The 26,799-nt window shown below is 33.5% G+C and overlaps 1 protein-coding gene across 1 annotated transcript in view; it reads left to right on the top strand.

Moving 5' to 3' along the window:
- Ccdc171 (coiled-coil domain containing 171) overlaps positions 1-26,799 on the top strand; it is a 370,550-nt gene that overhangs the window by 155,986 nt on the left and 187,765 nt on the right. Inside the window, 2 exon segments of the mRNA XM_047523648.1 lie at positions 6,935-7,439; positions 8,172-8,288. Coding sequence (XP_047379604.1) covers positions 6,935-7,439; positions 8,172-8,288 — 622 coding nt within the window.

Raw genomic sequence — 26,799 nt, 5'->3', positions numbered from 1 at the left:
TTAGCTTTACTTGACATTTTTGTAAAATCAGGTGAGTTTAGAATGGAGATTAAAAAAAATGAAAGAAATTTATGTTTATCATAGTACATTGCATTTTATTCATGTTGTTATTGAGAGTGCATTTGGCAAGAAATCTGGCTTACTCATTTAAAAGTTTTAATAATTGAATTAAAAAAATATTCAGAGGTAAAGTGGAGCTTGTTGATATTTTTGAGGGTTGTTGTTCCTTAAGGTACACATGCTGGCTTCACAGAGAGTTAGATACAGTTGTATGCAAAGGACATTTTGACGGATTGAATCAATGTGAGTAGGTACCTCTAATGAAATTCTAGAAAATTCTTCTATTTTTCACATAATTGCCTGAGAAATTATTTTTGTTAATATGGTGCTGTCAGTTGAGTTTGCACAATGTTCAATAGACTTTTCAATGCTTTTGCATAACTTAGTTTTTAAGCCCTATCACAGCCATAGGAGATAGGTCATTTAAGCATCATCTCTATTTCACAAGTGAGGAAACTATGGTTCAGACAACTGATAACACGTTTGTGCACCAAGGAAATTCTAGGGACTGCATTAGAATGGTGATAACCAATGTTAAATGTTGAGCACATTGTTTGGCATTTAGAAATTACAAAGTGAATGTATGGACTATTTTAATACATTACTACCATCTTTAACTTGTAATCATTTTTGCATTATACTGTAGCACTATTTCTCTTAGAAATATATGCTATTTTTGAATTTAAAGGAATATCTGAAAATAGGTCTAATGACATTTCAGTTTCTTATTCCTGTAACTCATATTTCCAAGTAATTCTTGATTAATTAATAATTAAACATGATAATGTATGAAAAAACTATTTCCACATTGTTAGCTATCCACACAAATTTGTATTTCTGAGAAACTGAAGTTTAGTACAGTAGACTTGATTTTAAAGTAGCTACTGTAGGTAAGAATATTAAGAAAATTCTTTAATTATTATTAAAATGTTATATATCATATATATATGACGTGTGTTTCATACTGTGATACCAACAAAGAGGTATAAAACATAATTCTTTCCTCAACAAGTATAATATTAAGTTGGAGAGACACATGAGCAATTGTGAGCAATCGCATTATATAAAGTTTACCAGAAGGCTGTGCATAATTAATTGCCAAAAGAATGCTATAAATTTAGAAGAGAAAAGAATGCTACAAATTTAGAAGAGGAAGTTGTCAAAGTTTGAGAAGACTTCCTGGAGGAGACTGGAGCCAACCTATGTCTTCTCCAGGATCTGAAACTCCAGAAAGAAGGAAGACATGGAATGGATCAGAATTCAGGGATAATATTGCTAACCTTCCAAGTAGTCTGAGATAATATCTTATAACAGTACACAAATTAAGCATCTTTCCTGGATCAATACATTTATTCTATCTAATGATAAAGAAAACTGATTTTCTAAGGGCACGGCTTATTCAAAGGAAATTTATAATTTGTATTGCATTAGAAATGAGAGTAAAAGCAGACATATCATTTTTAGTATAAATCTGTATCCATGTCTATATCTATATCTACATCTATATTTATATATATTTTTCCTCTTTTGGGTACCAGAGATTGAACTCGGAGCACTCAATCACTGAGCCACATCCCCAGCCCTATTTCGTATTTTTATTTAGAGATAAGGTCTCACTGAATTGCTTTAGCACTTCACCATTGATGAGGCTGGCTTTGAACTCCTGATCCTCTTGCTTCAGTCTCCTGAGCTGCTTGCATTATAGGCATGTTTGGCTAGCATATATTTTTGACTTGCTAAAATTTACATAATAAAAATAGTGTTAAGTTAAATATCACTACTGAGTTTGTGTAAATGCATGTGTTTGTATGCGTGGTTATACACAAATAGACACATATATAGTGTGTATCTACACAGATGGTGGGACCACTAGATCATATGACAATTTTATGTTTAACTTTTTGAGAAACTGCCAAACCATTCTTGCAAGTGGCTGCACCATTTTGCATCCCATCAGCAATGTATGAGGGTTCCAGTTTCTCCACAAAATGTTCTTTATTTTTAATAGAGAAACATTCACATCATAGGAAAAATAGGTGAATATGTGTTATATTTTCCAATATTGCTATTATATAAAAAGACAAATAATTTGTACAAATACAACATTTTAAATGAAGTTCTTTGATGTATACGTGTCATTGCATGTCCAGTTTGCAGTTTTTACCAAGCTTGAGTGGTTTAAAAAATAATTTTACTCCTAGGGAAGTAATTAATTTTGGGCCAAAAGTCTCAGAGTTCATGGAGTTCTGGAAACTAATAAGGTGTCCCTGAAAGCTTGTATTTCAGGAAGTAGGTAGGTGTTTCACTAAGGAAAGAAGCTATCCTTTATCATCATTTTGGATGCGTTTTGAATTTATCAGCAAGAAAAGAAAAACTAATGAAATTATATAGTATTTTTGATACGCTAAGAAGATCTGTGTAAAAGATATGCATCCTATACTTTAAATTTAAAATATTTCAAGATAAGAATGCTTTTTTGGGGGAGGAATTTGAGAATATTATTTTTTGATGTTAAATACACTAAGATGCAGGTTATTTCAGTACTAGGAATGCTTTTGTGCCATATGAAAGTGATGTTCCTTATGTTTGCTTAAAAAATATTGTCCTTTAATCTCCTTGGGTGGAGAACACTGGATTTTTTTTTTAAGGCAAATTTGCTCTGTAGTGGTTTCCAGCCTCACCATCAAACAGGCTTTGTTCTTCAAGAATAATTCACAGTAAATAATGTAATACCTCTGAAAGTCCCTGTGGAAAGTCACAATTAATTTAAAACAGAATTTTGACATGCTGATAAGTTCCAAATTATATTTGGAATTCTCTTTTTTATCATAGTTTTCTTCATATTTTAAAGCTTTTTTCTTTCTTCAGGTATTTATTCAGTGCTTATTATGGACAAAACTCTGTGCTAAGCACCAGGGATGATTTTATAAAGAGTTATTTAATTCATTCAATATTTACTAAATACCTATAGGGTTTAGAGCATGAGGACAGACCCCACAATAAATAGTTCCTGCCCTCTAGGAACTAGCAATCTATTGTATTTGAGAGAGAGTAGATATATACATATGAAATTAGTAAGTAGCAGTGTAGAAATTATATGCTTCAGTTCACCAAAAGTCAAGGTCAGTGTGAATGAGAAGGATAGTAGTAGAAAGTGTCATATAATAGATAGGAGCTGAAATATTGTTAGAATTTGAATGGTATAGAGGAGAAGGAAGAAAAATGACTTGGGAGTGCTAGAGAAAATGTTAAATTGTGAAGAGAAGTAGTAATATTAATGTCTGGATAGTGGAAAAGCAGACTGACCTCTCCTTTTTCATCAACTTGAGGATAGTGGGAAAAGGTGAAGTCTTTATGGGGAAGGCATGTGAAATGTGACTCCAGAGGAAAACCTTGGTGGTAAAGACAGCAAGGTGAGCTAAGAGGATTAGTTAAACCCAGATGAAAGACCTTGGGCAAATTATTTAACCTCACTAAAACCTCAGTTTCATTATCTGAAAAACTATCAACCTCAGAGTCTAGTTGAAAGTAATAACTGTATATTGTGAAGGAGTTTGAGATCTGTCATGTGCAAAAATGGACTAAATCTTTTCCATAAGGGACCTATTTACTTTTAGCTTTCCTTCAGCAATCCATTTGGTATTGACTAATGAGTTTGCATATTGTTTTGAAATATATAAAATATCATTAACAAATCCATTCTTTCAAAGATTTTTTATTCAAAAAAAGTTATTGAAAACACACCTCTGCCTGAGATACAGAGGTTCACTTTTATTTCCATTTACCCAACTATTTAGTCTGCTTCTTTATCTTTTCAGGTTTTCTATAGTTTTCCTTTAATTGAACAGGTGGAATTGATTTTGGAGAGACTATGGAATTAACCTTTGTGATTCCATTTGCTTTCCACATACTACCTACATACCCTGAAACTTTACTGCTCCTTAGAAGACTCTATTAGTATTTCCAATTCTTATATTCATTTGCCAAGTATGTTACTCTTCCAGGATTTTATGTCTTTTTATAGCTTTCCAGATAAAGTTAAATTCCTTAGCTTAGCACATAGGGCTCTCAATTCTCTGTTATCTCCATACTTCTCAAATTTCCATCTTCTTTCTTTCCTTCAGGCATTCTGAATTATTTGTACTTCTTGGAACATTATCCTGTTTTCTGGCTCTTACTTTAAAATGCCTTTCTTTCTTCTTTATCTATTACAGCCTGAGTGTCCCTTTTTTCTTAAAGGTCACCACCTTAAGAGGGTTGTCTTTACATTTGCTTCAAAGTAATTCACCCTTGCTATTGCTTCTCAGACTTTCTTGGTCCTTTCTTGGTCCTTCTGGAACATTACTTGCTTTGCTAGTGGTGTTTTCCTGGAGTTCTAGAACACAGTTCTTTTTTTTTTTTCCTTTAAATTTTTTTTAATTGTCAATGGATCTCTTATTTTATTTATATGTGGTGCTGAGTTTCAAACCCAGGGTCTCTCACATGCCAGGCAAATGCTCTACCACTGAGCCATAACTCTAGCCCCTGGAACACAGTTCTGTTGGTAGACCATTTCTGCCACAGCTTGGCCATCAGTGGAGATGTGGTTGGGGGCAAATTCCAATGCCTTTATTTTCCCTTTTCTTCATTTCTCACAGTACCACCCTAGGTATGGTGGCTGGATTAGGCATTAGAGAAGAGTTGGAACAAGTAAAGCAGTTAAGGTATGGTATACAAACATGAAAACCATGTCTAAAATACAGTTTTCTCTCTGCCAGGGAAAAGCATCCAAGAAACTGAAGTGTTCAGAGAGCAACTTCTTATATACTTCTGGTACTCTAATCTTGAGAACTACATCTCTAAGAAGTGCTTCTGTCCACTGTCCACCTTAGGGAAACCTCATTTCTTTGAATTTATTTTCCTCACTAGTACCTTTCTACAAGTGTGAAATTTTTTGACTACTACCTGTCAGCATTATCCATGAAAGTCTTTGACACCCAAATTTTGCAGAGTGGTCAAGAATTTATATGGTTTGCCCCAAGTTGATCTCCTTTTAGGTCTTCCTGCTAATGACAATTTTAGCCTTTTGTTTCTTCTAGGCTTTCAGAGGGTAGCTCTTGAATCAGTCACACTCATCACATACCTCTTCCAAAGTTTAACATTAAATTTTATGCATAGTATAGTCTAATCAAATAATACACGGATGGTTTCCTTAATGTCTCCAAAGGATTCTTTCATAATGAAGATAGCACTTCACTTATTCATACAGTTAGAGAGTCTAATATTTCTCCCTCCAAATGACCACCTTATTAAAATTGAACTCCCTCAGTGTGCTTTTCAAAAGAAATAGGCCCATGGCTAAGTTATGGCAACTCACTGGGCAAATAAAAATCCAGTCGAAGCTGTTAAGTCACTGTAGTTTGCAAGGGTTAAATTAGATTGTTAAAGAGTAGTTATTGCCTAGCTTCCTTATTAGTGGAAGGCTTTTTTTGTTGTTATTTCTATTACATACCTTGCTCCCACTTGTCCTTTAATTATTATATCCTTCCCAAAGCCTGTGAACATTATTTTTGTTAAAATCCCTTTGGTGATCCTCTGGCAATCTGGCATATCTCTATCATGATATTATAACATAATAATTGACCTACTTGTTTGTTGTCCTGCACATGGAACTTAGTAATCAATAATGATTAGTGGTCAGTAATGTTTATTGAATGATAAATGAATAGTAAAAGAAACTGGGATCTGTTATCTTTTAAATTTGCTCTTTCTGGGTGTGCTGGATGCAATCCCAGCGGCTCCAGAGGCTGAGGCAGGAGGATAGGGAGTTCAAAGCCAACTTCAGCAAAAGCGAGGCACTAAGCAACTCATTGAGACTCTGTATCTAAATAAAATACTGGGGGTGTTGCTCAGTGGTCAATGCCCCTGAGTTTAATCCCTGGTGTGTGCACGCGTGAGCACACACACATACACATACACAGACACAACACAAAGACCCTGTCTCAAAATAAAAAAAATTAAAAAATGGACTGGAGTTGTGGTCCAGTGGTTAAGCACTACTGGGTTCAATCCCTGGTACATATGTATATATGTATAAATAAATAAATAAACACACACACATATAAGTAAAATTGCTCTCTACCTTAGCAATATCTTAATCATTACATTTAAGATTTCATAGAGAGCCCAGTTTGTTTTCTTGTGAATTTTCTCTAGGAGCAGCTCAAAATGCTTATTATAATATGGTTATTATAGTTAGTTTTTTTTTTTAATTAAAATTTGAATTGTAAGAACCTTAGAAAAAAATTAGAGAGCTGCTGAGGCCCAGCTCACAATTAGTATTTTCTCCCACCACTGAAACTGCTCTATATCCAGCCTTCTATTTTGGAGAGGTAAGAAAAAAGAAACTGATATGAGTTTCTGAGTCAACCCCTTCTCATCCCTAAGTGGTAGGCAATTAAATGATATTTCTTGCATCATTGATTTGACCCTTTGTTTATTTTTGCAAAAATTAATGTCTTTTTACATATAGCAGAGCCTTTATTGATGGTATAATTTATGTTTTAAAGCAGGAAATAAAAGTTATTGAAGAAGAGAAGAGAAAAAAATTAGACAAAGTACATTTTCTAAATATGTGTATTTATGCACAAATATACAGGAAAGTCAAGAAGTACTCAAATTTATGTGTGGCATTCTACGTAAAGTTTCTATGTCAGAGGATTTAGAGATCAATGTGCACATTTGACCTATATCTTATATATTTTTTTGATATTTTAGAACGTGACTCTTTTGAAGGGAAAGAAGTAGTGTCAGCAAAAGATTATTTTCTTTGTATAAAGAGAAATTAGTAAAATGCTCAGTTGTTTCATGATCAAATATTTGACTTCTTTTATAGAAATTTCAAGAAATCGCAGAAAAAAATATGGAAAAATTAAACCATATTGAGAAGTCACATGAACAGTTGGCTATTGAAAATTCACACCTCAAAAACATGTTGTCAAAGACTCAAAGAGAACAAGCATCCTTGCTGGCAGCCTGTGCTTTGATGACTGGGGCATTATATCCCCTCTACAGCAGATCATGTGCCTTATCTACACAGAGAGATTTTCTCCAGGAGCAGGTCAATACCTTTGAATTGTTCAAATTGGAAATTCGAACTCTAGCCCAAGCCTTGTCAACAGTAGAGGAAAAGAAGCAAGAGGAAGTGAAGATGAAGAAAAGACCATTCAAAGGATTGATACGTATATTCCGGAAAGGTGTTATTGCAATTTTGGCAGCAAACAGACTCAAGATTTTGGGCCAGTCATGTGCTTCTCTTTTTACCTGGATGGAAAGTTTCAAAGAAGGCATAGGCATATTAGTGTGTACAGGAGAGCCCAAAGACAAGCATAAATTTCCAAGTAAGATAATTTGTGTTTTTAAAATCTAAGTTGCATATAAATAAAGTAACTGGGAATGTAGTTGACTATTCTACAAAAGTCATGCAATGTATCAAATTATGTAACTTAGTCCTGAATATGTGTAAGTACATATGTGGTGTATGGATAAATGTACATTTTATATAAATACACATTTTTTGGTTATAGACTGATTAAAATTTAAAGAAGCAAATATATATAATTTTAACATTATGTAGCTTAATTATGTTTGAATCCTCTTTTTGCAGTAAAGGATTTGTATGGTGATTTTTCAAATAAGAAAATCTAAAACAACATGATTTAGAATTAATTATACTTTACTTTCACTTTCTGTGAATCAATATAAAATGATAAGAGTTAAAAATCTATTGAATGACAAAAATGTAAATATTCCAGCTACTATACATATATATTTAAATGCTGGATTATTCTGAGGAAGCACTGTATTCAATTAACTTTTTTAAAAAGTAGTCTACTAAATAATATAAATACAATTAAAGTTTCTTTTTAGTTTCAGTTAACAGTTATCTATAAATTAGTAAATTAGATCAATCAAATGTAATATATCTTGTAGATTTTTTTCTGCACTAGGCAGTGCTCTGTGTACAAAGTTTGATTTGTTTCTTAAATCACTGAACCCTGCCATGAATTTTAAATATGAGTTTTAGTGAAATTCTTGGAGCAATTCATAATGGATATTTTCTATTTTTGTAGAACATCAAAGGGAACAGTTACGTTGTTTACAAGCACTTAGCTGGCTTACCAGTTCTGACCTTCTTGCTGCAATAATCAGTTCTATGGCCGAGTTACAAGAAGTCATTAGTAAAACAGGTGTGATTTCCTCTTTTATGTCCTTGCGAAATATACTTAAAAGCAAATGTCAAGAAATTCTTTATGGTACAATTTCTAGTAAACCATCTAGGAAGAAAATATATTTGTTTTTATCTTTCTTTTATTCAGTCACAGAGAGATTGTTAAATCTATATTTAATGATATAATAAATTAATGTAAGTTTAAATGGTTAATTTTGTCTTTATTTATGGAGGAAATTGACATTTCTTGGCAAATATTTCTACCTCGTATTTTTCCCTTTGTGATCTGGCTTTTCTATGTAAATCTAATCACTGATTTTTAAAAAAATTAAAAAATTTAATTTTTTTAGTTGTAGATGGACACAATACCTTTATTTTTTTTTATATGGTACTGAGGATTGAACCCAGTACCTCACACGTGTGAGGCAAGTGCTCTACCACTGAGCTAGAGGCCCAGCCAATTTTTTTTTTATTAAGTAATACAACAGTGTTCTTTAAATTGTTTTGATCTTTATTCTTTTCTACTTCTGGCCATAAATTTTGGAAGCTTGAATAGTAATTGAGCCAGTAGAAAAATTTTCGGTCTTGTTTGGTGATGTTTTCATTTTCCCTAATTTATTTTAGATAGAGTTATTTGGAATATTCTGTGCCTTTCTACTAGGTATGGAACCACCAAGAATCAGTGATTTCCAAAGGTCTAAAATTCAAGTTTATTTTTTTCATAGCTCAGATTGTATGATATGTTTGTATGAAGGGTTCAATGAAAACTAGCTTCTCTGCTCTGGAAGTTAATGTTGACATACAGTTACTGGTTAAGCTGTGTCATTGGACTAATTACGATAATTTCAGATGCATTAATAGTAAAAAATAATATCATCTTGTTTGGGACTTTCCTGCTTCATAAAATGTAAGCATCAATTAAATGATAATGGGGGTGTAATTTAATTCTTGAGACAGTTCTATGTAATTATGAATCATTCATTGTAATTTCAAGGGCTAGGGATGTAGTTCATTGGGAGAGCACTTGTCTAGCATGTGCAAGGCCTTAGGTTCAATCCCCAATACTGGAAAAAACACAAAAACATAAACATAAACATGGATTCTGGAGTTGGTCTGCTGGGTTGGAATCCTGGTTCTGGCACTCATTGTGATTTCAAGTATCTATTTTTTATTTATTTTTCTTTTTACAGACTACATTTTGATTCATTACACAAATGGGGTACAACTTTTCATTTGTATGGCTGTGCACATTGTAGATTCATATCATTTGTGTAATCATACATGTACATAGTGGAATGAGACAAATAATATTACCCTGTCTTTTCTTCCCTGGCCCCCTCCCCTTCCCACATTTCCCTCCACACAATCCAGCGCTCTTCCATTCTTCCCTTACCCTCCTCCTCCATTATGTATCCATATCTACTTATTGGAGAAAACATTTGGCCTTTGGTTTTTTGAGATTGGCTTATTTCACTCAGCATGATATTCTCCAACTCCATCCATTAACCTGCAAATGACATAGTTTTATTCTTCTTTATGACTGAATAATATTCCATTGTATATATATATATATATATATATATATACCACAGTTTCTTTATTTATTCATCTATTGAAGGGCATCTAGGTTGGTTCCACAATCCAGCTATTGTGATTTGAGTTGCTATAAACATTGATGTGGCTACATCACTGTAGTATGCTGATTTTAAGTCCTTTGGGTATAAACTAAGGAGTGGGATAACAGGATCAAATGATGAGTCCATTCCATATTTTCTGAGGAAACTCCATACTGCTTTCCAGAGTGGCTGCACCAATTTGCAACCTCACCAGTAATGTTTGAGTGTGCCTTTTCCTCCACATCCTCACCAACACCTGTCATTGCTTGTATTCTTGGAAAACAGTCATTCTAATTGGAGCGAGGTGAAATCTTAGGTAGTTTTGATTTGCATTTCTCTAATTACTAGAGATGTTAAACACTTTTTCATTTATTTGTTGATCACTTGTATATCTTCTTCTGACAAGTGTCTAAACCTAGGTTCTTCTAGTAGGAAACTTATGACTCACAGATCATTTTTAAGTGTGGCCATTGATGTTGGTAAGCTATGTTCATATTTAATGTATTGTTAAAACCTTAACATACTGGGTTTGGGGTCTGAAATAAAAATCTAAATTATTTTAACAATGTATGTATTATAAGTTCAAAGCAAAATACTAGCATTCTTTTTGAAAATTATTTTTGGTTGTAGATGGACACAATACCTTTTTAAAATTTATTTATTTTTGTGTGGCGTTGAGGATCAAACCCAGTGCCTCACATATATTCTAGGCAAGTAGCACTCTACCACTGAGCCACAACCCCAGCCCAACACTAGCATTCTTGAAAGGACTTAATAGTTTTGGATTTAGCTTAATTAACGAATGGTTTGTATTAACCACATTTTTATACATATGTAGATGCTTAAAAGTAGATTGTAGGGACTGGGGATATAGCTCAGTTGGTAGAGTGCTTGCCTTGCAAGCGTAAGACCCTGGGTTCAATCCCCAGCACCACACACACATAAAAAGTAGATTGTTTTATAAAGTTATAATCTCTTTATGTTATTAATTTATTTGTTGTTTTTTTTTATTATTGTCCTATATATACTTTAGGAGATAAATGAAAAATAAGTGAATTGTTTAGGTCCTCTAGAAAATATACAAATGATTATGGAGCAAAAATGACAACTCATGCATAACTTTAGGTAGAATATAATCAAGGCATGGACAAGGAAGTGCAGGCTTTAAATGTTGTAAGAATCCATATGAGATGCAGCTTAGTGTGGGTTGTGAATATAGGAAGAACTTCAGGAAGGAACAAGTGATTTAGCTGAGTCTAATCAGAATGGAAATCCATACTTAGCAGGCCTAATTTATAGATAATGATTAACAAAGGATATTTTTATAATATCCCTATCAGGGTGGGGAGTATATCATTAGCTCAGAATCAGCTTTTAGGGGCTTTATAAAATTGGGCAGTAATTCCCCCTGAGTACATTCCAAAAGTGGTTCCTTGAAACATTTTTAAAATTAAAATCTTGGTGCAATGATTATCAAGACCAATATGTATAGGCAAGACCTATCAAGTAGAAGATAGAGTAAGAATAATGTCTTTTAGTGCTTGCCTGCCTCCAGGAACAGCTGCTTTGATGTTAGGTGTAGTCATGCCTCTACTGGCTCGAGGATATAGCAAGTTCAGAGAAACTTATTTTTAGGAAAGGTTTTAAAATGTTTGTTGGCTAAGAAGCACTACTTAAGGGGAGAAGTGATTGTCACTCAGAGGGAAGGAATAATTGATGTATCACAGTCCTAAGGAATATTGGAAAGAATATGGTCTGGACAGGTAGATAACTGGATATTATTGAACCAGTACAAAAACTATCAGTATGGACCTTACTTGACCATTTGGGATTATAGACTAATTGGTCAAACATGATGAGGGACTTATATATTATATTTTCCAGGTCATTAGTTTTCATTTTTAAGTGTATTCTAGCAGTAGAAATTTCATATATTTTAGTAGAAAGGATGGGAACATATTTTCAGACAGTTAAAGATAAATGAGTAGTTATCAGTGGATAATGAGAGTAATAAATGTAAGTAAAGTCATAATAGCTTATATAATTATGTTGTTTACAATTTAAGTGTATGAATAACCTAAATAGGTAAACATTATTGACAGTGTAAAGAGCATTAGCTTTGAACAAAGATTTGATTTTGTATCCAATTTTGGTAGTTAGCAGTTCTGTGAAACTGGGCAAGTTATTTAGAGATTTACTATGTTTCAGATTTTTTACTTGTGAATGAAGATAGGGTCTTCTCCCTGGCTGTTCAATGAAATAATGCTTATTGAACATGTTGTATAATACCTGAAATATAGTGGTTACTGAAACAATATTGCTCCTGTACTACATCATGCAAATAGCATGATGCATCATGAAAATAGCATTTAACATTAATGAACACACACATGCACACACATTTGGGCTACTAATTATTTATTTTCTATCCTAAAATTGCTCTAATTCTTTATGAGGAAGGCATCTCTTTAGGGGTAAGCAGGAATTTGCCTGACCTCGATTATTGATTCCGACACTATCTTATGTGACCTTGGACAAGTTTTTTGAATGATCTGTTCCTCAGTTTCTTTATCTGTAACACAGGCGTATCACCTGTCTAATACAGTTGTTTAGAAGACAGAATTAATTTGTATACAGCTTTGAATAGTCTTTGTTTACCAAGTGTGCTTACTTTAAAATGTTGGTCATTATTAATGCATCAACTAAATAATAAAGAACTTTCAAAAAAATTTGGAGTAAATCAAATCAAGATTTCAAGACATTTTACATATTACATATAGCTCTAACTTTTAAAAAGATCTTTGTTGTCAATTAACTATATGAAGATGAAGAAATTTCTTTCTCTGATAGAGTAATGTTTGTTTGGGGAGGTGTCATAGCTTTGTCTTCTTTATTAATTAATAGAATATTCCACTTAAAATAGCTTAGTCAAATCGTTTTTTTCCACTTCTAAGTAATAGGAAGTCTAGAGGTATATAAGAATCCAGACTGTCTTTCGTCTCTGCAATCCTTAGCATCTTTGTATTTGTGCCTTCTAGTTTTAAGCTGTCTGCTCTACTTTCAGGCATCAGAATTGTGTTTGGGCAGGAAGGAAAAAGGTAAAGGTAAAATGCAAACACATTCATAAATTATTGGTGGGAGGGAGAGTGATGCAGCTACTTTGGAAAAAAGTCTGACTTGTCCTCAGAATGTTAAACAGGGACTTATCATATGAGCTAACAGTTCCAATCCTGGTATATATCCAAGAGAAATGAAGACATACATCCACACAAAAACTTGAGCACAAATGTTCATAGCAGTAACATACTAATAGCTTAAAAAATGAAAATAAATCCAAATGTTCCTGAACTGATGAAAGGACAGATATCCAAATGATGATATTTTATTAGGTCATAAAAAGGGATGAAATTATTGATATGTGCTACGATATGGATGAACCTTGGAAACATTAAACTAAAAGAAAGAAGCCAGTCACAGTAGATCATACATTATATGATTTCATTTGTTTTGATATGTCCAGAATAGGCAAATTTTAAAAGAGAAAGTAAACTAGTAGTTGTCTAAGGCTAGGAAGGGTGCTAAGGGAGCATGGGAAGTAACAGCTAATGGAAATGGAAATTTTTGTGGGTGATAAAATGTTATAAAATTGATTGTAGAATGATGATTACATAACTCTGTAAATGTACTAAAACCATTGATTTGTACACTTTAAATGGATAAACTGTATAGTGAGTTAATTATATTTCAAGAAAACTGTTAAAAATATGAAGGCATGTGGTTGCCGAATCTTATCTTTTTGTATCTGGAAGGCAAAAACCTTCCCAAAAGTTTACCTAGTAGGATTTTGTTTCTTTGACCTGAACTGGGTCATATGATTATTCTTAGATGGCTAGCTATAAATTGGCAAAAGAAAAGGGAAAGTTTTGTGGTTTGATCATATCAGTTAATCAACAATGTCTGCAATAGAGAGGATTTATGTTTCTAAAATGCAAACCTCACCTATTACCTCCATTATTTATTACCTTCTCCCCATTATAAAAGAAAACTGGTCAATTCAGAAAACTTGAAAAAAATCACAAAAGAACAACATAACAAAACCAAAAAGTATTTTTTATCATTGAAATCAATCAAATAGTTACTCTTAACATATATTTTCTTATGTGTTCTTCCAGTCTGTCTTTACTTCTTTCCTCCTTTCTTCCCTCTCGTCCCTTCTTCCTTTTAAACCACTTTAAATGTCAAGACTACATATTGATAAACATCACTGTGATTTTTAGTTATTTTAGCCTTAGGAAAATTGTGATGTATGTATGGCAATACCATGTAATAGTTTTTTAAATATACTAAAGAAAAACTGCAAAATAAAAAAATAAATAACTACATTACTTATATAATTTTTATTCTAAGATTAAAAAAATTCAGCAAGTAATTCTTTTTTAAGAAAAACTAGTTCTTATCCTTTCACAAGCAGAAGGGCAGTACTTTATAGCCATGAGAGCATTTTTCTTCATTAGCTAAAGCTGAAAAAAATAGGTGTGTATTTATTTAGTGTAAATTCTGAATTATATGCATGTTATTCTCTAGGAGAGGAAATTTAAACATGTTGGATATGCAGCAGAGTAGTAATTAGGAACTTAGTCTTTAGAGTTGAGTCTGAGCTTCATTGCTTACTATTTTCCTAACATTGGCAAATTACTTAATTAAAAAAAATTTTTTTTAGTTGTAGATGGAAACAATACTATTTATTTTTATGTGATGCTGAGGATTGAACCCAGTGCCTCACACGTGCCAGGCAAGCACTCCACCACTGAGTCACACCCCCAGCCTTTACTAAATTCTTTTACAGACTCAATACCCCCATCTGTATAATTTGGCTAATAAAAGTTCCTGGCTAATGGAATCCTAGGAATAAATGTAACCTGCTTAGCCAAGCCCTTTGTATTTATAAATGTACTATAAGTGTCCATGCCTTAATCTCTTTCTTGTGCTTATATCTATTTGGAACTAGGATATTACTTTTTACCTTTTCATGAAAGTAGAAGTTCTATAATGGTAGCTTGAATTCATTGCTCAGAAAGTGCTAAAGGTGGTTGCCCCTGTTACCTTCTTAAACTTTGATGATGTATTTATAGGCAGTGGGCAGAGACCCCAGTTTCCATGTTGCCACTGTAAATACTGGACAGGTGGCAACCTTCTTGCTTTCATTATAGTGTTTGCCCACTTGAGATAAATTACCTCTTCTAGGTATCCAAATGGTGTGCCTGCAAGAGATCATTTACCTCAAACAGGGGAGAAGTTACTTCCACAGAAGGTCTGAGATATCAATCATTATGGGAATAAAGAACCCTTTGAATAGCCGAACTTTTTCATATGACTGGTCCAAACTAAAATTTTAAAGATAGAAACAAATGTGCAAATTTGCTTGAACTATCTCTGAAGAAAAGTGGATAAAGTAGAATATTAATACATTTTGTTACACATTTCTTCTATAATTGAATCTGAATTATATAGAAGATAAATAACCCAAATATACCCTTGTTAGTACTATTCAGAACTTTCTTTCATTGAATACTTTAGCTTTCTAGAGGTCATAGCTATTCTTTCAAGCTAAGCCCAGAAGCCTATGTTGTGTTCAGTTTAAGAGGGAGGTTTCATAATCAGGAGGTTCAAAGCAGTAAGAAAGAATATTTGTATTAATAGGCAATTACTGGTATATAGTTAAAAGATTTAAAGCTTTATTGAAACTTAAAAAATTACAAATATATCCTTGCTACTCACTAGCGTGGTCCATGGTACAACAGCATCTATGTCAACTGGGAATGTGTTATAAATGCATAATCTCAGACCCCACTTCAGACTTACTCAATCAGAATCTGCATTTTTGCAAAATCCTTAGGTGATTTGTATGTACAGTGCAGTTTGAGAAGTGACTTAGAGAATTTTGTCATTTACTTAACTTCCCTCTATCTGAAATAGAAATAAGCACAGTTATTATTTTTGCTAGTTGAGCTCCTAGTATCTATACTGAGAAGCCACACTTAATCTACTAAACTTTAAAAAATTATTCATTTCTTTTTTATTATGACTTTTGAATTTTTGTATTTATTTGAAAATTTCATTGTGAAAAATTTCAAATATATGGAGAACTTGAAAGAATTTTACAATGAACAAATATTAAATTTTTTGCCTCTGATAATTTTTAAGAATTTTGAGGGGATAATTCATCCTTGATATTGCTTCTATTTGAAGTTTCATTTTCATATCTTTTATAGAATATATTTTTTAACGCAGTTACAAAATAATGTACAAATCCAAAATGTATTGTAGTTTCTGTGTATCTTTTAAGAGCCTGAAGCCATTTTTTAGAAAGGTTAAGTTGAATCCAGATGCTAGCTATCATAGCAACATATTTATCTTTTCAGGTTTTAATAAAAGAATGAAAGAAAGCATTTCCCCTCAAATCTATGCAAAAAATGTCACATAAGTATTTAGAAAAATAAATTTGCTACTACCTTTTTCCAGAAAGAAAAATATGGCAGCTTACAATCTGTGGAAAACATGACTATATAATATTCATTAAATTTAAGAAAAAAAGTTGGAAACAAATTCAAGCCAGGAATGACATTGAAAATGTCAATTATGATGGCTTAAAGATGTGTGTTCAAATTTGAGTCTGAGGATTCAGTTGTCAGTGATTTTTGTTGTTGTTGCAGTTCTGTGGATTGAATTCAGGGACTCCACTGAGCTATAGCCCCAGCTGTTACTTATTATTTACTTATTTATTTATTAGCAGCATCTTGCTAGATTGCTGAGGCTGACCTTGAACTTGCAATCCTCCTGCCTCAGTCTTCTGAGTTGCTGGGATTACAGGACTGCAGGACAGCACCCAGCTTGCAGCTCTTAATTAAAAAGGGATATTATGATAGAGTGAACAACATCCTCAATAATAGACAAAGAACTCTTTTTCTTTTTTTTTAAAGTCAAATACTTTGGGATATAATTTACGTGTAATGAAACTTATTTAATTATAAAACTCGCTAAATTTTAAACTTGTGTATGTTAGAATGTATACCAGAAAATATATAGAACATGTTCTTCACCTGTTTCACAGTCAGTTACCCACTACCCCTAACTCAGCACAACCACTGATCTCTTTACTGTTACTTCCATTTTGTCTCCTCAAGAACTTCTTAATTTTCATAAAATTGAAGTCATACCTGCAAAGGAGTTTAACCAAACTGCAAAGGTTGAGGGAATAGTTAGTTCTGCCGAAATTCTTTCACTTCAGATAGTGCAATTTCTGGGGTTTTCAGAACTACCTCACTTCAGTTCAGCTGGCTACAAGTTGGGGATTCACAAAGACTTCATCAAGTTAGATAATTTGCTAGAATAATGAGAACTCAGGAAAGTACTATATTTAATATCATAGTTTTACTATAGCAAAAGGGAACAAATAAAAAAAAAACAGTCTAAAGAAGAGATTGTTTGGGGCAACAACTGGGAGGGCTCTAATCATGAGCTTCCATTGTTGACTGAAGGAGTTACTGTGATATATGATAATACACATGGAGTTTTACCAAACCAGAAAGCTCATTGGAGCTTCAGTGTCCAGAGATTTTTAACTGAAGCTTCATTATGTAGTTTTAATTGATTAGTTCATGTGCTACACTGTTGAACTTGATCTTCAGCTCCCTTCTCTCTGGAGGTTGAGTTGATATCATATGGTTTAAGCCCCAAGCCCTCTAATCATATGATTGGTTTTCCTATCCTGTGTCATCTCATTAGCATAAACTATCAGATGTCTAGTGTTAGTCGTCTCATTAGTTTACACTATTTGTTGTAACTTATGAGGCACCTGCCACAAGTAATAAAGATACCCCAAATGCTCCAGAAATTCCAAGGTTTTAGAAATTACCTCCCAAGGAGCTGAGAAAAGGTCCAGACTTCTCTAGGTAAAGCCAAATTCCTTACTGTACCTACAGTATGTGTTCTTTAATGTCTGGATTCTTTGCTTAGCATGTTTGTGAGATTTATCTATGTTCCCTGTGACTGTAGTTTCTTTTTGTTCAAAGTTGAGTAATATTTCATTCTATGGCTATACTAAAACTTGTTTATTCATTACTTATTAATGAGCATTAGAGTTGTATCTACTTCTAGATACTATGAATAAAACTGATGGGAATATTCATGTACCTGTTTGCTGAGAGTGTAATTAACCACATGGAATGCAGCTGCTAATATGAGGATGATGAGGGTTCACTTCAGATCTTGTCAGATTGGGGAGTTGTTGACCTTGATAGAACTGTTTTGGTGTAGTGATTTAAGTCAAGTCTGACTTTCATCTGTTAAAGAGAAATTGAGTAGTATAAAAGCAGTGAGTTTTGATGTAAAGGGAGTCAGGTAGATTGGATTATAGCAAGAGTATTAAGGGTTCTAAAGAGGTTTTTGTTTTAAGATCAGAAATAATTGAACATTTTTATTTTGTGAATAATGATCAATAGAATGAGAACAAAATGATACAGGAGAGTAGGCACAACTTTAGAAGAAAGTCTTTGAGTTGTTGAAGGGATGAGATTCATTGCCCAAAAAGTAGAAGGAAGATTGGCATGAACAGTTCAGACATTGTGAAAGAAGCACAGGTAGTGTATACAAGTACAGATGCAGGTAGGTTGATGGATTTGAAAATTCTATTGTGAGCTATTTCATTTAGTGAAATATATAAAACTACCAGTTGAGATAGGAGAAGAGGGGAGGATATTAGAAATGTGAGAAGAGAGGAGAAAGTGAGAAAGTCACTCAGGAGAGTGGTAGAGTAAGTTCATTAGGTATCCAGGCTCTTGGATGTCAGCACAAGAGAAGTTTTTATTTAATTAGGTTAGTGTTTTGCCAGTAAGTACAGTGGAAAGAAAGATCAGCAAGAAACTTGAGAGTATCTGCAAAAAAATATAGTTGTAATTACTGGGCGAAAATTCTTCATGGGGTCTCCAGTGTTTCTGTATCTCTTGTGAGTGGAGACACTGGAAGCTTTTGTTGCAGCAAACTGTCTTTTCAAGGCAGTTTATGTAGTAAACAGTTTTGGAAGATAAAAATGGTACCCCCCACCAAACAGAGGAAAAGTTTGTTTACTGTCTAATATAATAAAAAATAACGTTTTCCTCAGACAAAATTTTTTTTTTTGCATGTTTGTTTGCAGTCCATGATAAAAAATTTGGTTTTCCTATATCTGTATTCCTGTCTGTGACACAGATCCACTACATGCAGAACATCAGCCTGGGGTACTCTGTATTGGCCTGGGACTTAGGGGATAAGAGGAACTGATGTGAACAGGAAGCTCACGTGCACTTCCTTTTCTGTGTGAGTCATAGTCCCTGGTCTGTCACTCACAAGTCTGTGTCTTCTGTCAGCATCCATAGAATTTGTTATCTTGAAAACAGTGAAATCTCACACCCTTCACAGTTCTTGACAACTTGTACTCTAAGCTAGGTAAGGGAAGAGGTAAGAACATGAACGATGAGAGATCTTGAAAAGTGAACAGAGCCAGGCCAATGGAATGTAGGGTAATGGAGTGGAAACTTTTAACAACTTTATAAATATATTATTATTAACCCCCATTTTATAGAGGCGGAATATGAATCACAAATAACTTAAGTAATTTGCCTAGGGGCACACATGAGAATTTGAATCCAGACAGACTGGTCCTAAAGTCAGTTCTTCTTACAGTGCTGCTTTTGTAACATGTAAAAATTCCTATGTCACTAAACAGGGTCAGATGTCTTTCCTTTGTGTCTCCAGGTCCACTCTCCACTTTTATCCAGCCTTGGAGAAACTAACTTGCATAAACCACATCAGTGAGTCCAATGCCCTTCTGGCTTCCAGGAGATTAGAATGAAGGATGCAAGTGATACTGGGGTTACTTATTTCCTGGCTCTGTCCTTGCAGGATTGCCTTTAAAGCAGTCTTCTTGTGATTCCTTCTTCTCTTTCCAGAGTGATTTCCTGTCTTCCTGCTTCAGGTCTAGGGATTGTAATAGTGGTACTGCATTGTTCATTGTGGGTTTTCTGCATCCCTCCACTTTTATAAATGTTCTTTTTATTAAATCCTTTTCATATTATCCTAATTTGTATGTTCTATATGTTTTCTACTGGAACCCTCACTGATCTGGCCAGTTTTAAATATGGTATTGAGGAAATGAATAATTAACAAATGATAATTAAAAAATTTTTTTGGAAATGTGATAGTTTCAGTCTTTTCTTCCAACAAAATTGAGAAGAACCTGACTGAGGTATCAGCAGAGAAAGCAATAAAATAGTTTTTGATAATAGATTGCATGAATGTTAGCATGTAACTGGAGTTTAAGAAGTTGAATTGCATTGTTATAACAATTCTTCTATTTTTCATGTAAACAGCATATTTATTTGCTTATACTCATAAAATAAAAATAGAAAGGGAATTGATATTGAAATGATGTTACTTTTCCAGTAGTAATAGTGATCCATGGTTGCTCAAATAAGTAAAAAAAGATGCATTATTTTAAAAGAATTTAGAATACTTAATTATAAAAAATATTTTTAGATAAATTGTATGCAACTAATAACAGCTTTATCACATAGCTCTTCTCACAGTGACAGAAAATTAAAATATTTTCAATTTTAACTTACATACATATTTAAATTATAGATAATTATGATAGGTAATAGAGTCTATGTTGCAATAAAATTATGTGACAGACGAGGGGTAGAATTATGAAATCTTGGAGAAGACAAATGAGATAAAATTTCTGATTGTTAAAGAACCTGTTTATATTTTTAAAAAATGGACGATGATAAGGGGAAAATCTTCATGACATTTAGATTCTGTATTTTTAGAGGAGGGATAAATTAAGTTTTAAAAAATGCCAATATTTACAACATACCAGTAATAATATGTTTTATAACTAGTTAAACATATGATAAAAATTTTTAGATATCAACTTAAAAATGTATGAGGTCTTACATATTAGATTTCTATTACTGGGGTAACAAATTTCCATAGTCTTTGCTTAACATAACACAAATTTATTATCTTACAGTTCTGGTTAGCACAAGATTGAAGTAGGTCTTAATGGGCTAAAGTGAAAGGGTTGTCAGGGCCACATTCCTCTGTGAGGCTGAACGGATGAGTCTGTTTACTTTTTTAGCACATGGTGGCCATTTGCATTCCTTAGCTTGTTTGTGGCCCTTAGTCCATCTTCTTAGTGAGCAGCATAGTATCAGATCTTTCTCTGACTCCAACCTGTTCTGCTTCCCCTTTCCACCTTAAATGACTCTGATGATTACATTGGGTCTATTGTCATAATACAGAAGAATCTCCTATTTTAAAGTCAGCAGATTAGCAACCTTAATTCCCTCTCACTATATATTAAAACATTTTCACAGGTTCCAGGGATTAGAATGTAGACCTCTTTGGAGAGGCCATTCTTCTGCCCACTACAATATACATAGCTTTAAAAAATGTTGTATATCAGTGAATAGGTTTGAAGACCAGTAACTGACTTGTTCTTTCTTTGGCATTTGACATTACTAATCACTTCCTTTTTTGGCCTCTTTTGATATCATGCCCTTTTCTCCCCTTTCCATTCAGAGTCTATCCTTCATGGACTCTTTTTGAACCTGTCTCTCCAACATGTGTGTGCCCAGTGATTCTTTCCTAAGCCATCTTTTTACTCCTTATATTCCTGAGAGAACCCATGCATATATTTAGTGCTTTATTTGTCATCCGTATACTGATGACTCCCAAATCTTGTCTTTAACCCAGATCTCATTCTTAAACTTAAAGACTATGTACCTAGCTGTTATGGGCATCCTAAAAAGACCTCAAATTCAACTTGTTCAAAATTTTACTCAACGTTTTAATCCCAAAACTTCCCCTTGAAAATGTTCTTTGTAATTGACATGACCATCCACCAAGTAGTACCAAAAATAGAAAACTAGGAGTTGCTATAACTTTTATTCTTACTCATAATCTCTGTATTTTTCATTTTTATTGGTCTACTTTCTATCCCAGCCCTATTGCTGTTGTCTTACCTCCATTTTTTTTCCTGTGTGTGTGACATTCACACTTTCACTCTTAGATGCCACTTCCTTTTTTCCCCCTTCATTCTCCTCTCTTTGTTTCTGCAAAGAAATAATTTGGAGGAGCATATAGAAGTTACAACAAAGTAGCATATAGCACATTTGAAAGCATTGAAGAGTATAAGAGTTAATTTAAATCTCATTTAATTTCCCTATTTAAGAAGATGATTAATATTATATCGAGTTGTTTTGTGGATATTTTAATGTAATTGGCTATATACATATAATTTTTTTTATTGCTTCTCTCACTTATGCTTTTAAATGACTATAGTTAAACCTTATTGGGTTTTGTTGAAGGTTGAATTAGTTAATGCATTTAAGCAGTGCCATGGTCTGTTGCTTATTTTTGTCCTCATATCAGTATTGGTCCCCATTTCTTACTGTGTGAATTAACTCTTTAGCACCTCTCAGTGCTCTCAATAACAACCCACAACTCAACCAAACTGAACTGCTCATTGTTCTAGATGTGAGATAATCCCATATGTCTCCAAGCATATGGAACAAACTCTTTTCTGCTACTAAACTTGAAGAGGAAATTATTATATTGGAAATATTGAAAAACATCATAGTTTCTATCTTTAAAAGTGACTTCATAGAAGATGAAATTTTTTCTTGTCAGTCTTGCTTACATTGATCTTTAGTAAAAATTGAGAGCATGACATTGTATTTGTAGTTCTTTGACTAAAGTAGTCTAAGTATGTAGTTTTCTTGTTATTAAATTTGACATTGAGGCAGAGGCTTAAGAATATGGACCTATGAGTGGGTAGTTATATTCCTTAGACAAGGGGTCTCCCAACTGGGGGTTCATAGAACTCTTCTCAAAGGAGTTCAAGGATGGAATTAAAGAAGAAAAGGACAGTGTGGACTTTTGAATGGAAAAAAAAATTATATCTTATTTCACAAACCACTAACTCAACTTTGGCATTTCCTTCAATTATGAATGGTGATGACAGACCATGATAGTGTTATCAACATAATGATGTTGTTACTGGTAGAAATCACAGATATTTTCATATTGTATAATAGTTGCAGCTCAGAGTTTAAACTGACCTTTATTAATCAGTAGAATCAGTAACATGAGACCCATTACATACACAGCAAATTATTACAGTGTTCCCATGTATGGATGCTGTGCAGTATAGTGAGTCAAGTTAAAGAACAAGTCTGCACCTAGTAGTTGTTCAACTGCTAAAAGGAAAGTTATATGTTTTTTCTGTCTGTTGCTTTCCAGTATTCCATAAAAACAAAATTCTCTTGTTATTTTCCTTGAAAGAGCAACCTATAGGAAAACTAGAAATAGTTCAGAACTATTTCAAAAGAGTTACTGAAGTTACTTTTACCTTCATAGGATCAAATTTGAACCATATATTCACGACCCTTTTCTTTCCATTGCAAATTGTATTGAATATATTCATCTAGGCAAAGGTGAATTCATTGACTTGAGGACAAAAATCTTAACTGCAATAGGTTTTGAATTGAAAAGTATTGGAGAATTATGGTATTTTTTTGAGAGATACCTACAACTTTATAAAGTGAACTATGGAAGCTTTAATTGTATTTGAGAGTATGAGAGTGTAAATTTTGAGTAGTATAAGAGTGTAAATCAGGATTTTTATCATTTTCAATATTAAAAAGTAAGAGCTACTCTGGTTTCCAGTGTGATGTATATGATACCTGTTGAAGACTACTCCATAGGTTTAATGTTCTTATTTTGTCCAAGCAACAAATTCACCATGCTATGTTTTTTAAAAATCAACCTTCATTCACCTTTTATATATCATCTTACATTTATAGGATCAATAATCAAATGTAAAATATTTTTATTTGTTCTAATTAGTTATACATGACAATAGAATGCATTTGACACATCATACATAAATGGAGTATAAATTCTCATTTTTCTGGTTGTACATGATGTAGGATTAAACCAGTTGTGTAATCATATATGCACTTAGGGTCATAATGTCCAATTCATTCTATCCTTCATATCCCCTTATCTCCTCCCCTGCCCTCCCTTCACTTCCTTTTATCTAATCCAGAGTACCTCTATTCTTCCCTACCCACCCCTTTCTTATTGTGAATTAGCATCTGAATATCAGAGAAAACATTCAGCCTTTGGTTTTTTTTTGGGATTGGCTTATTATGCTTAGCATGATATTCTCCAGCTCCATTCATTTATGGGGAAATGCCATAATTTCATTCTTCTTTAAGGCTGAGTATTCCATTGTGTATGTTTACCATGTTTTCAAATGTAAACTATTTTTATAGCCATATTTTAGTAAAATTTTTTTCATTTGTATTCCACATATTTTGATTTATGGCTTCAGAATGATTATTTTGAGAAGGGAAGCCTACATTCCACCAGACTACCAGAGGTGTTCACAGCACAAAAATGATTAAGAACTGCTTTCTCTGATCATTGTCCCAAATATCAGTTGTCAAGATTTGTTTTCAGATGGTCCTGTTTAGATACTTATACATATAAATTGTCTGATAGAAATAAGAACTATTGAGTCTTAATCAGTATTACGGGTTCCCCTTTCCCCATTGCCTAACACAGTGTCTTTCTATGTATGAGATACTTAGTTAGTAGTTACCTGTTTAATGAATTAATGAAGAAGGTACTACATAGTGCTTTATTTAATTTTCATTTAACTCATTGTTATTATTATTTGGTGGTACTCAGAATTAACCCAGGACACTCTACCACTGAGTTACATCTCTAGCACTTTTCATTTTACTTTGAGGCAAGACCTTGCTAATTTGCTCAGTCTGGCCTCAGACTTGGGATCTTTCTGCCTCAGCCTTCTGAGCCACTGGGATTACAAGCCTGTGCTTCTGTACTTGGTTTACATAGAACTTTTGGAAATAGTTTTATTTCTATAAAAAGTGTTTGTTCTTAATGTAAATCCTTCACAGAATACAGAAATTTGTACAGAAGAAATGAAAATCACCCAAAGAGTTATCCTTATTCTTAACATTTCCATGATTTCTACAAATATTGTATATACCTGTGTGCAAACATACATACACAAACACGAAATTTACATGCCATCATGCTTCATTGTAGTTTTTTCCCCCCAGTTAATGGATAATGAATGTCTTTCCATGTCAATAAAATAAATCTATGTCATTAATTATATATAGTTAGATATTGTGCTGTATATACGTACTATACATATCAGCAAATCTGTTGATTTTTTTTTTTATTTTTAACTCTTCTAAGCAATACCATAAAAAACAATGCTATAGTTAACACGTTTATTCATAAATCGTCGCCGCCCATGGCAACAATTGCGCAGGTATTTATCGGAGGGGCCTGGAAATAAACTATTTTTCCTATATTCACTAATTCATAGAGGAAGAGAGACCCTGAGAGAAAGATAGGCTTTGCTTAGAGGAAGAGAAACTTTGCTTATCAAGAAGAGAGATTTTGCTTAGAGGAAGAGAAACTTTGCTTAGAGGAAGAGAAACTTTGCTTAGAGAGAAAGTTTTAGAGAAAGAAAGGCTTCTACGCTTATCAGAGATCTATTTCTTCTTTAGTTCTGCTGCTTCTTCTTAAAGGTGTGTCCTGCATCCTGTGAACTAAGGGTGCGTTTATCTGAGGTGCTTCTTTTCAGAGGTGCTTTCTATCTGCTTGCCGCTTCTTCTTCTTCCTTTCTGCTAGTGGCTTCTACTCCGCTTCTTTCTGCTAGCTGCTGCTCTTACTGCTGCTGCTCCTTACTGTGGCACCCCCACCCACTGCCCACTTATATTCCCTCCAGGAGGCGGAGGGCGGGGCCACGCCAGTTGCAATCAGGCGAGGAGCCAGCTGCCCTATCACAGCAAGTGTTAAAACGAGCAGGCCCGAGCAGGCGCACGTGTCCACACGTTGTGTGGGTGGACTTAACTGAATATGGCCAGTGATAAATCACCTGAGTGCGCTTATGTCAATTAACCTCCTCACTGCTGATGTGATCAGGCGCCGTTGTGGCTGGCAAAACCCCCAACAATAAATCAGTTTTAGACTTGTGCAGTTATTCCCTTGACTTAATTCTTAAGAATAGGATTGCATATTTTACATTTGACAAAGTATTCTCTTTCATAGAAGTTGCTTAATACTACACATGAACAGTATTGAGAGTTCTAAATTTCCCATAATATCTTTAACAAAGTTTTAATAGTCTTTTCATCTTTATTAATGTGAAAAGCAACAGACACTATATTATTACTTATTTCCATGATTTTATTGTTAGGTTGCATATCTTTTTATTTGTTTTCAGCTCATTCATATTTTTAAAAAATTATACCATTATGTTCATATTTAGTCATGTGTTTGTTTCTTATAGAATTATAAGGTATTGTCATGTATATTGTCACTTTGCCATTTGTAACAGATAATTTTTCTAGTTTGTGTTTTAATTTTGTTTATGGTATTTTTATATAGTTAAAATTATTAATCATGTATTTATGATTTTTTATGGTGAGGCTAGCTTTTTATTTTGGTACTGGAGATTTGGTACTGGGGGCACTTAATCACTGAAGCACATCACCACATCCCCAGCCTTTTTTTTTTTTTATTGTTTGTTATATTTAGTTATACATGACAGCAGAATGCATTTTGATTCACTGTACACAAATGGTGTACAACTTTTCATTTCTCTGGTTGTACACAATGTAGAGTCACACTATTAGTGTAATCATACATGTACATAGGGTAATGATGTTTGTCTCATTCCATCATTTTTCCTTCCCACCACCCCTTTCCCTCCCCTCATTTCCCTCTACACAATCCAGTGTTCCTCCATTCTTCCCTTACCCTCCA

This window comes from Sciurus carolinensis, chromosome 14, assembly GCF_902686445.1.
Source record: "Sciurus carolinensis chromosome 14, mSciCar1.2, whole genome shotgun sequence".
In the NCBI taxonomy this organism is placed as follows: Eukaryota; Metazoa; Chordata; class Mammalia; order Rodentia; family Sciuridae; genus Sciurus; species Sciurus carolinensis.
Note: the sequence above shows the minus strand (reverse complement) of the source record. Positions and strands in the feature narration are given on the sequence as shown.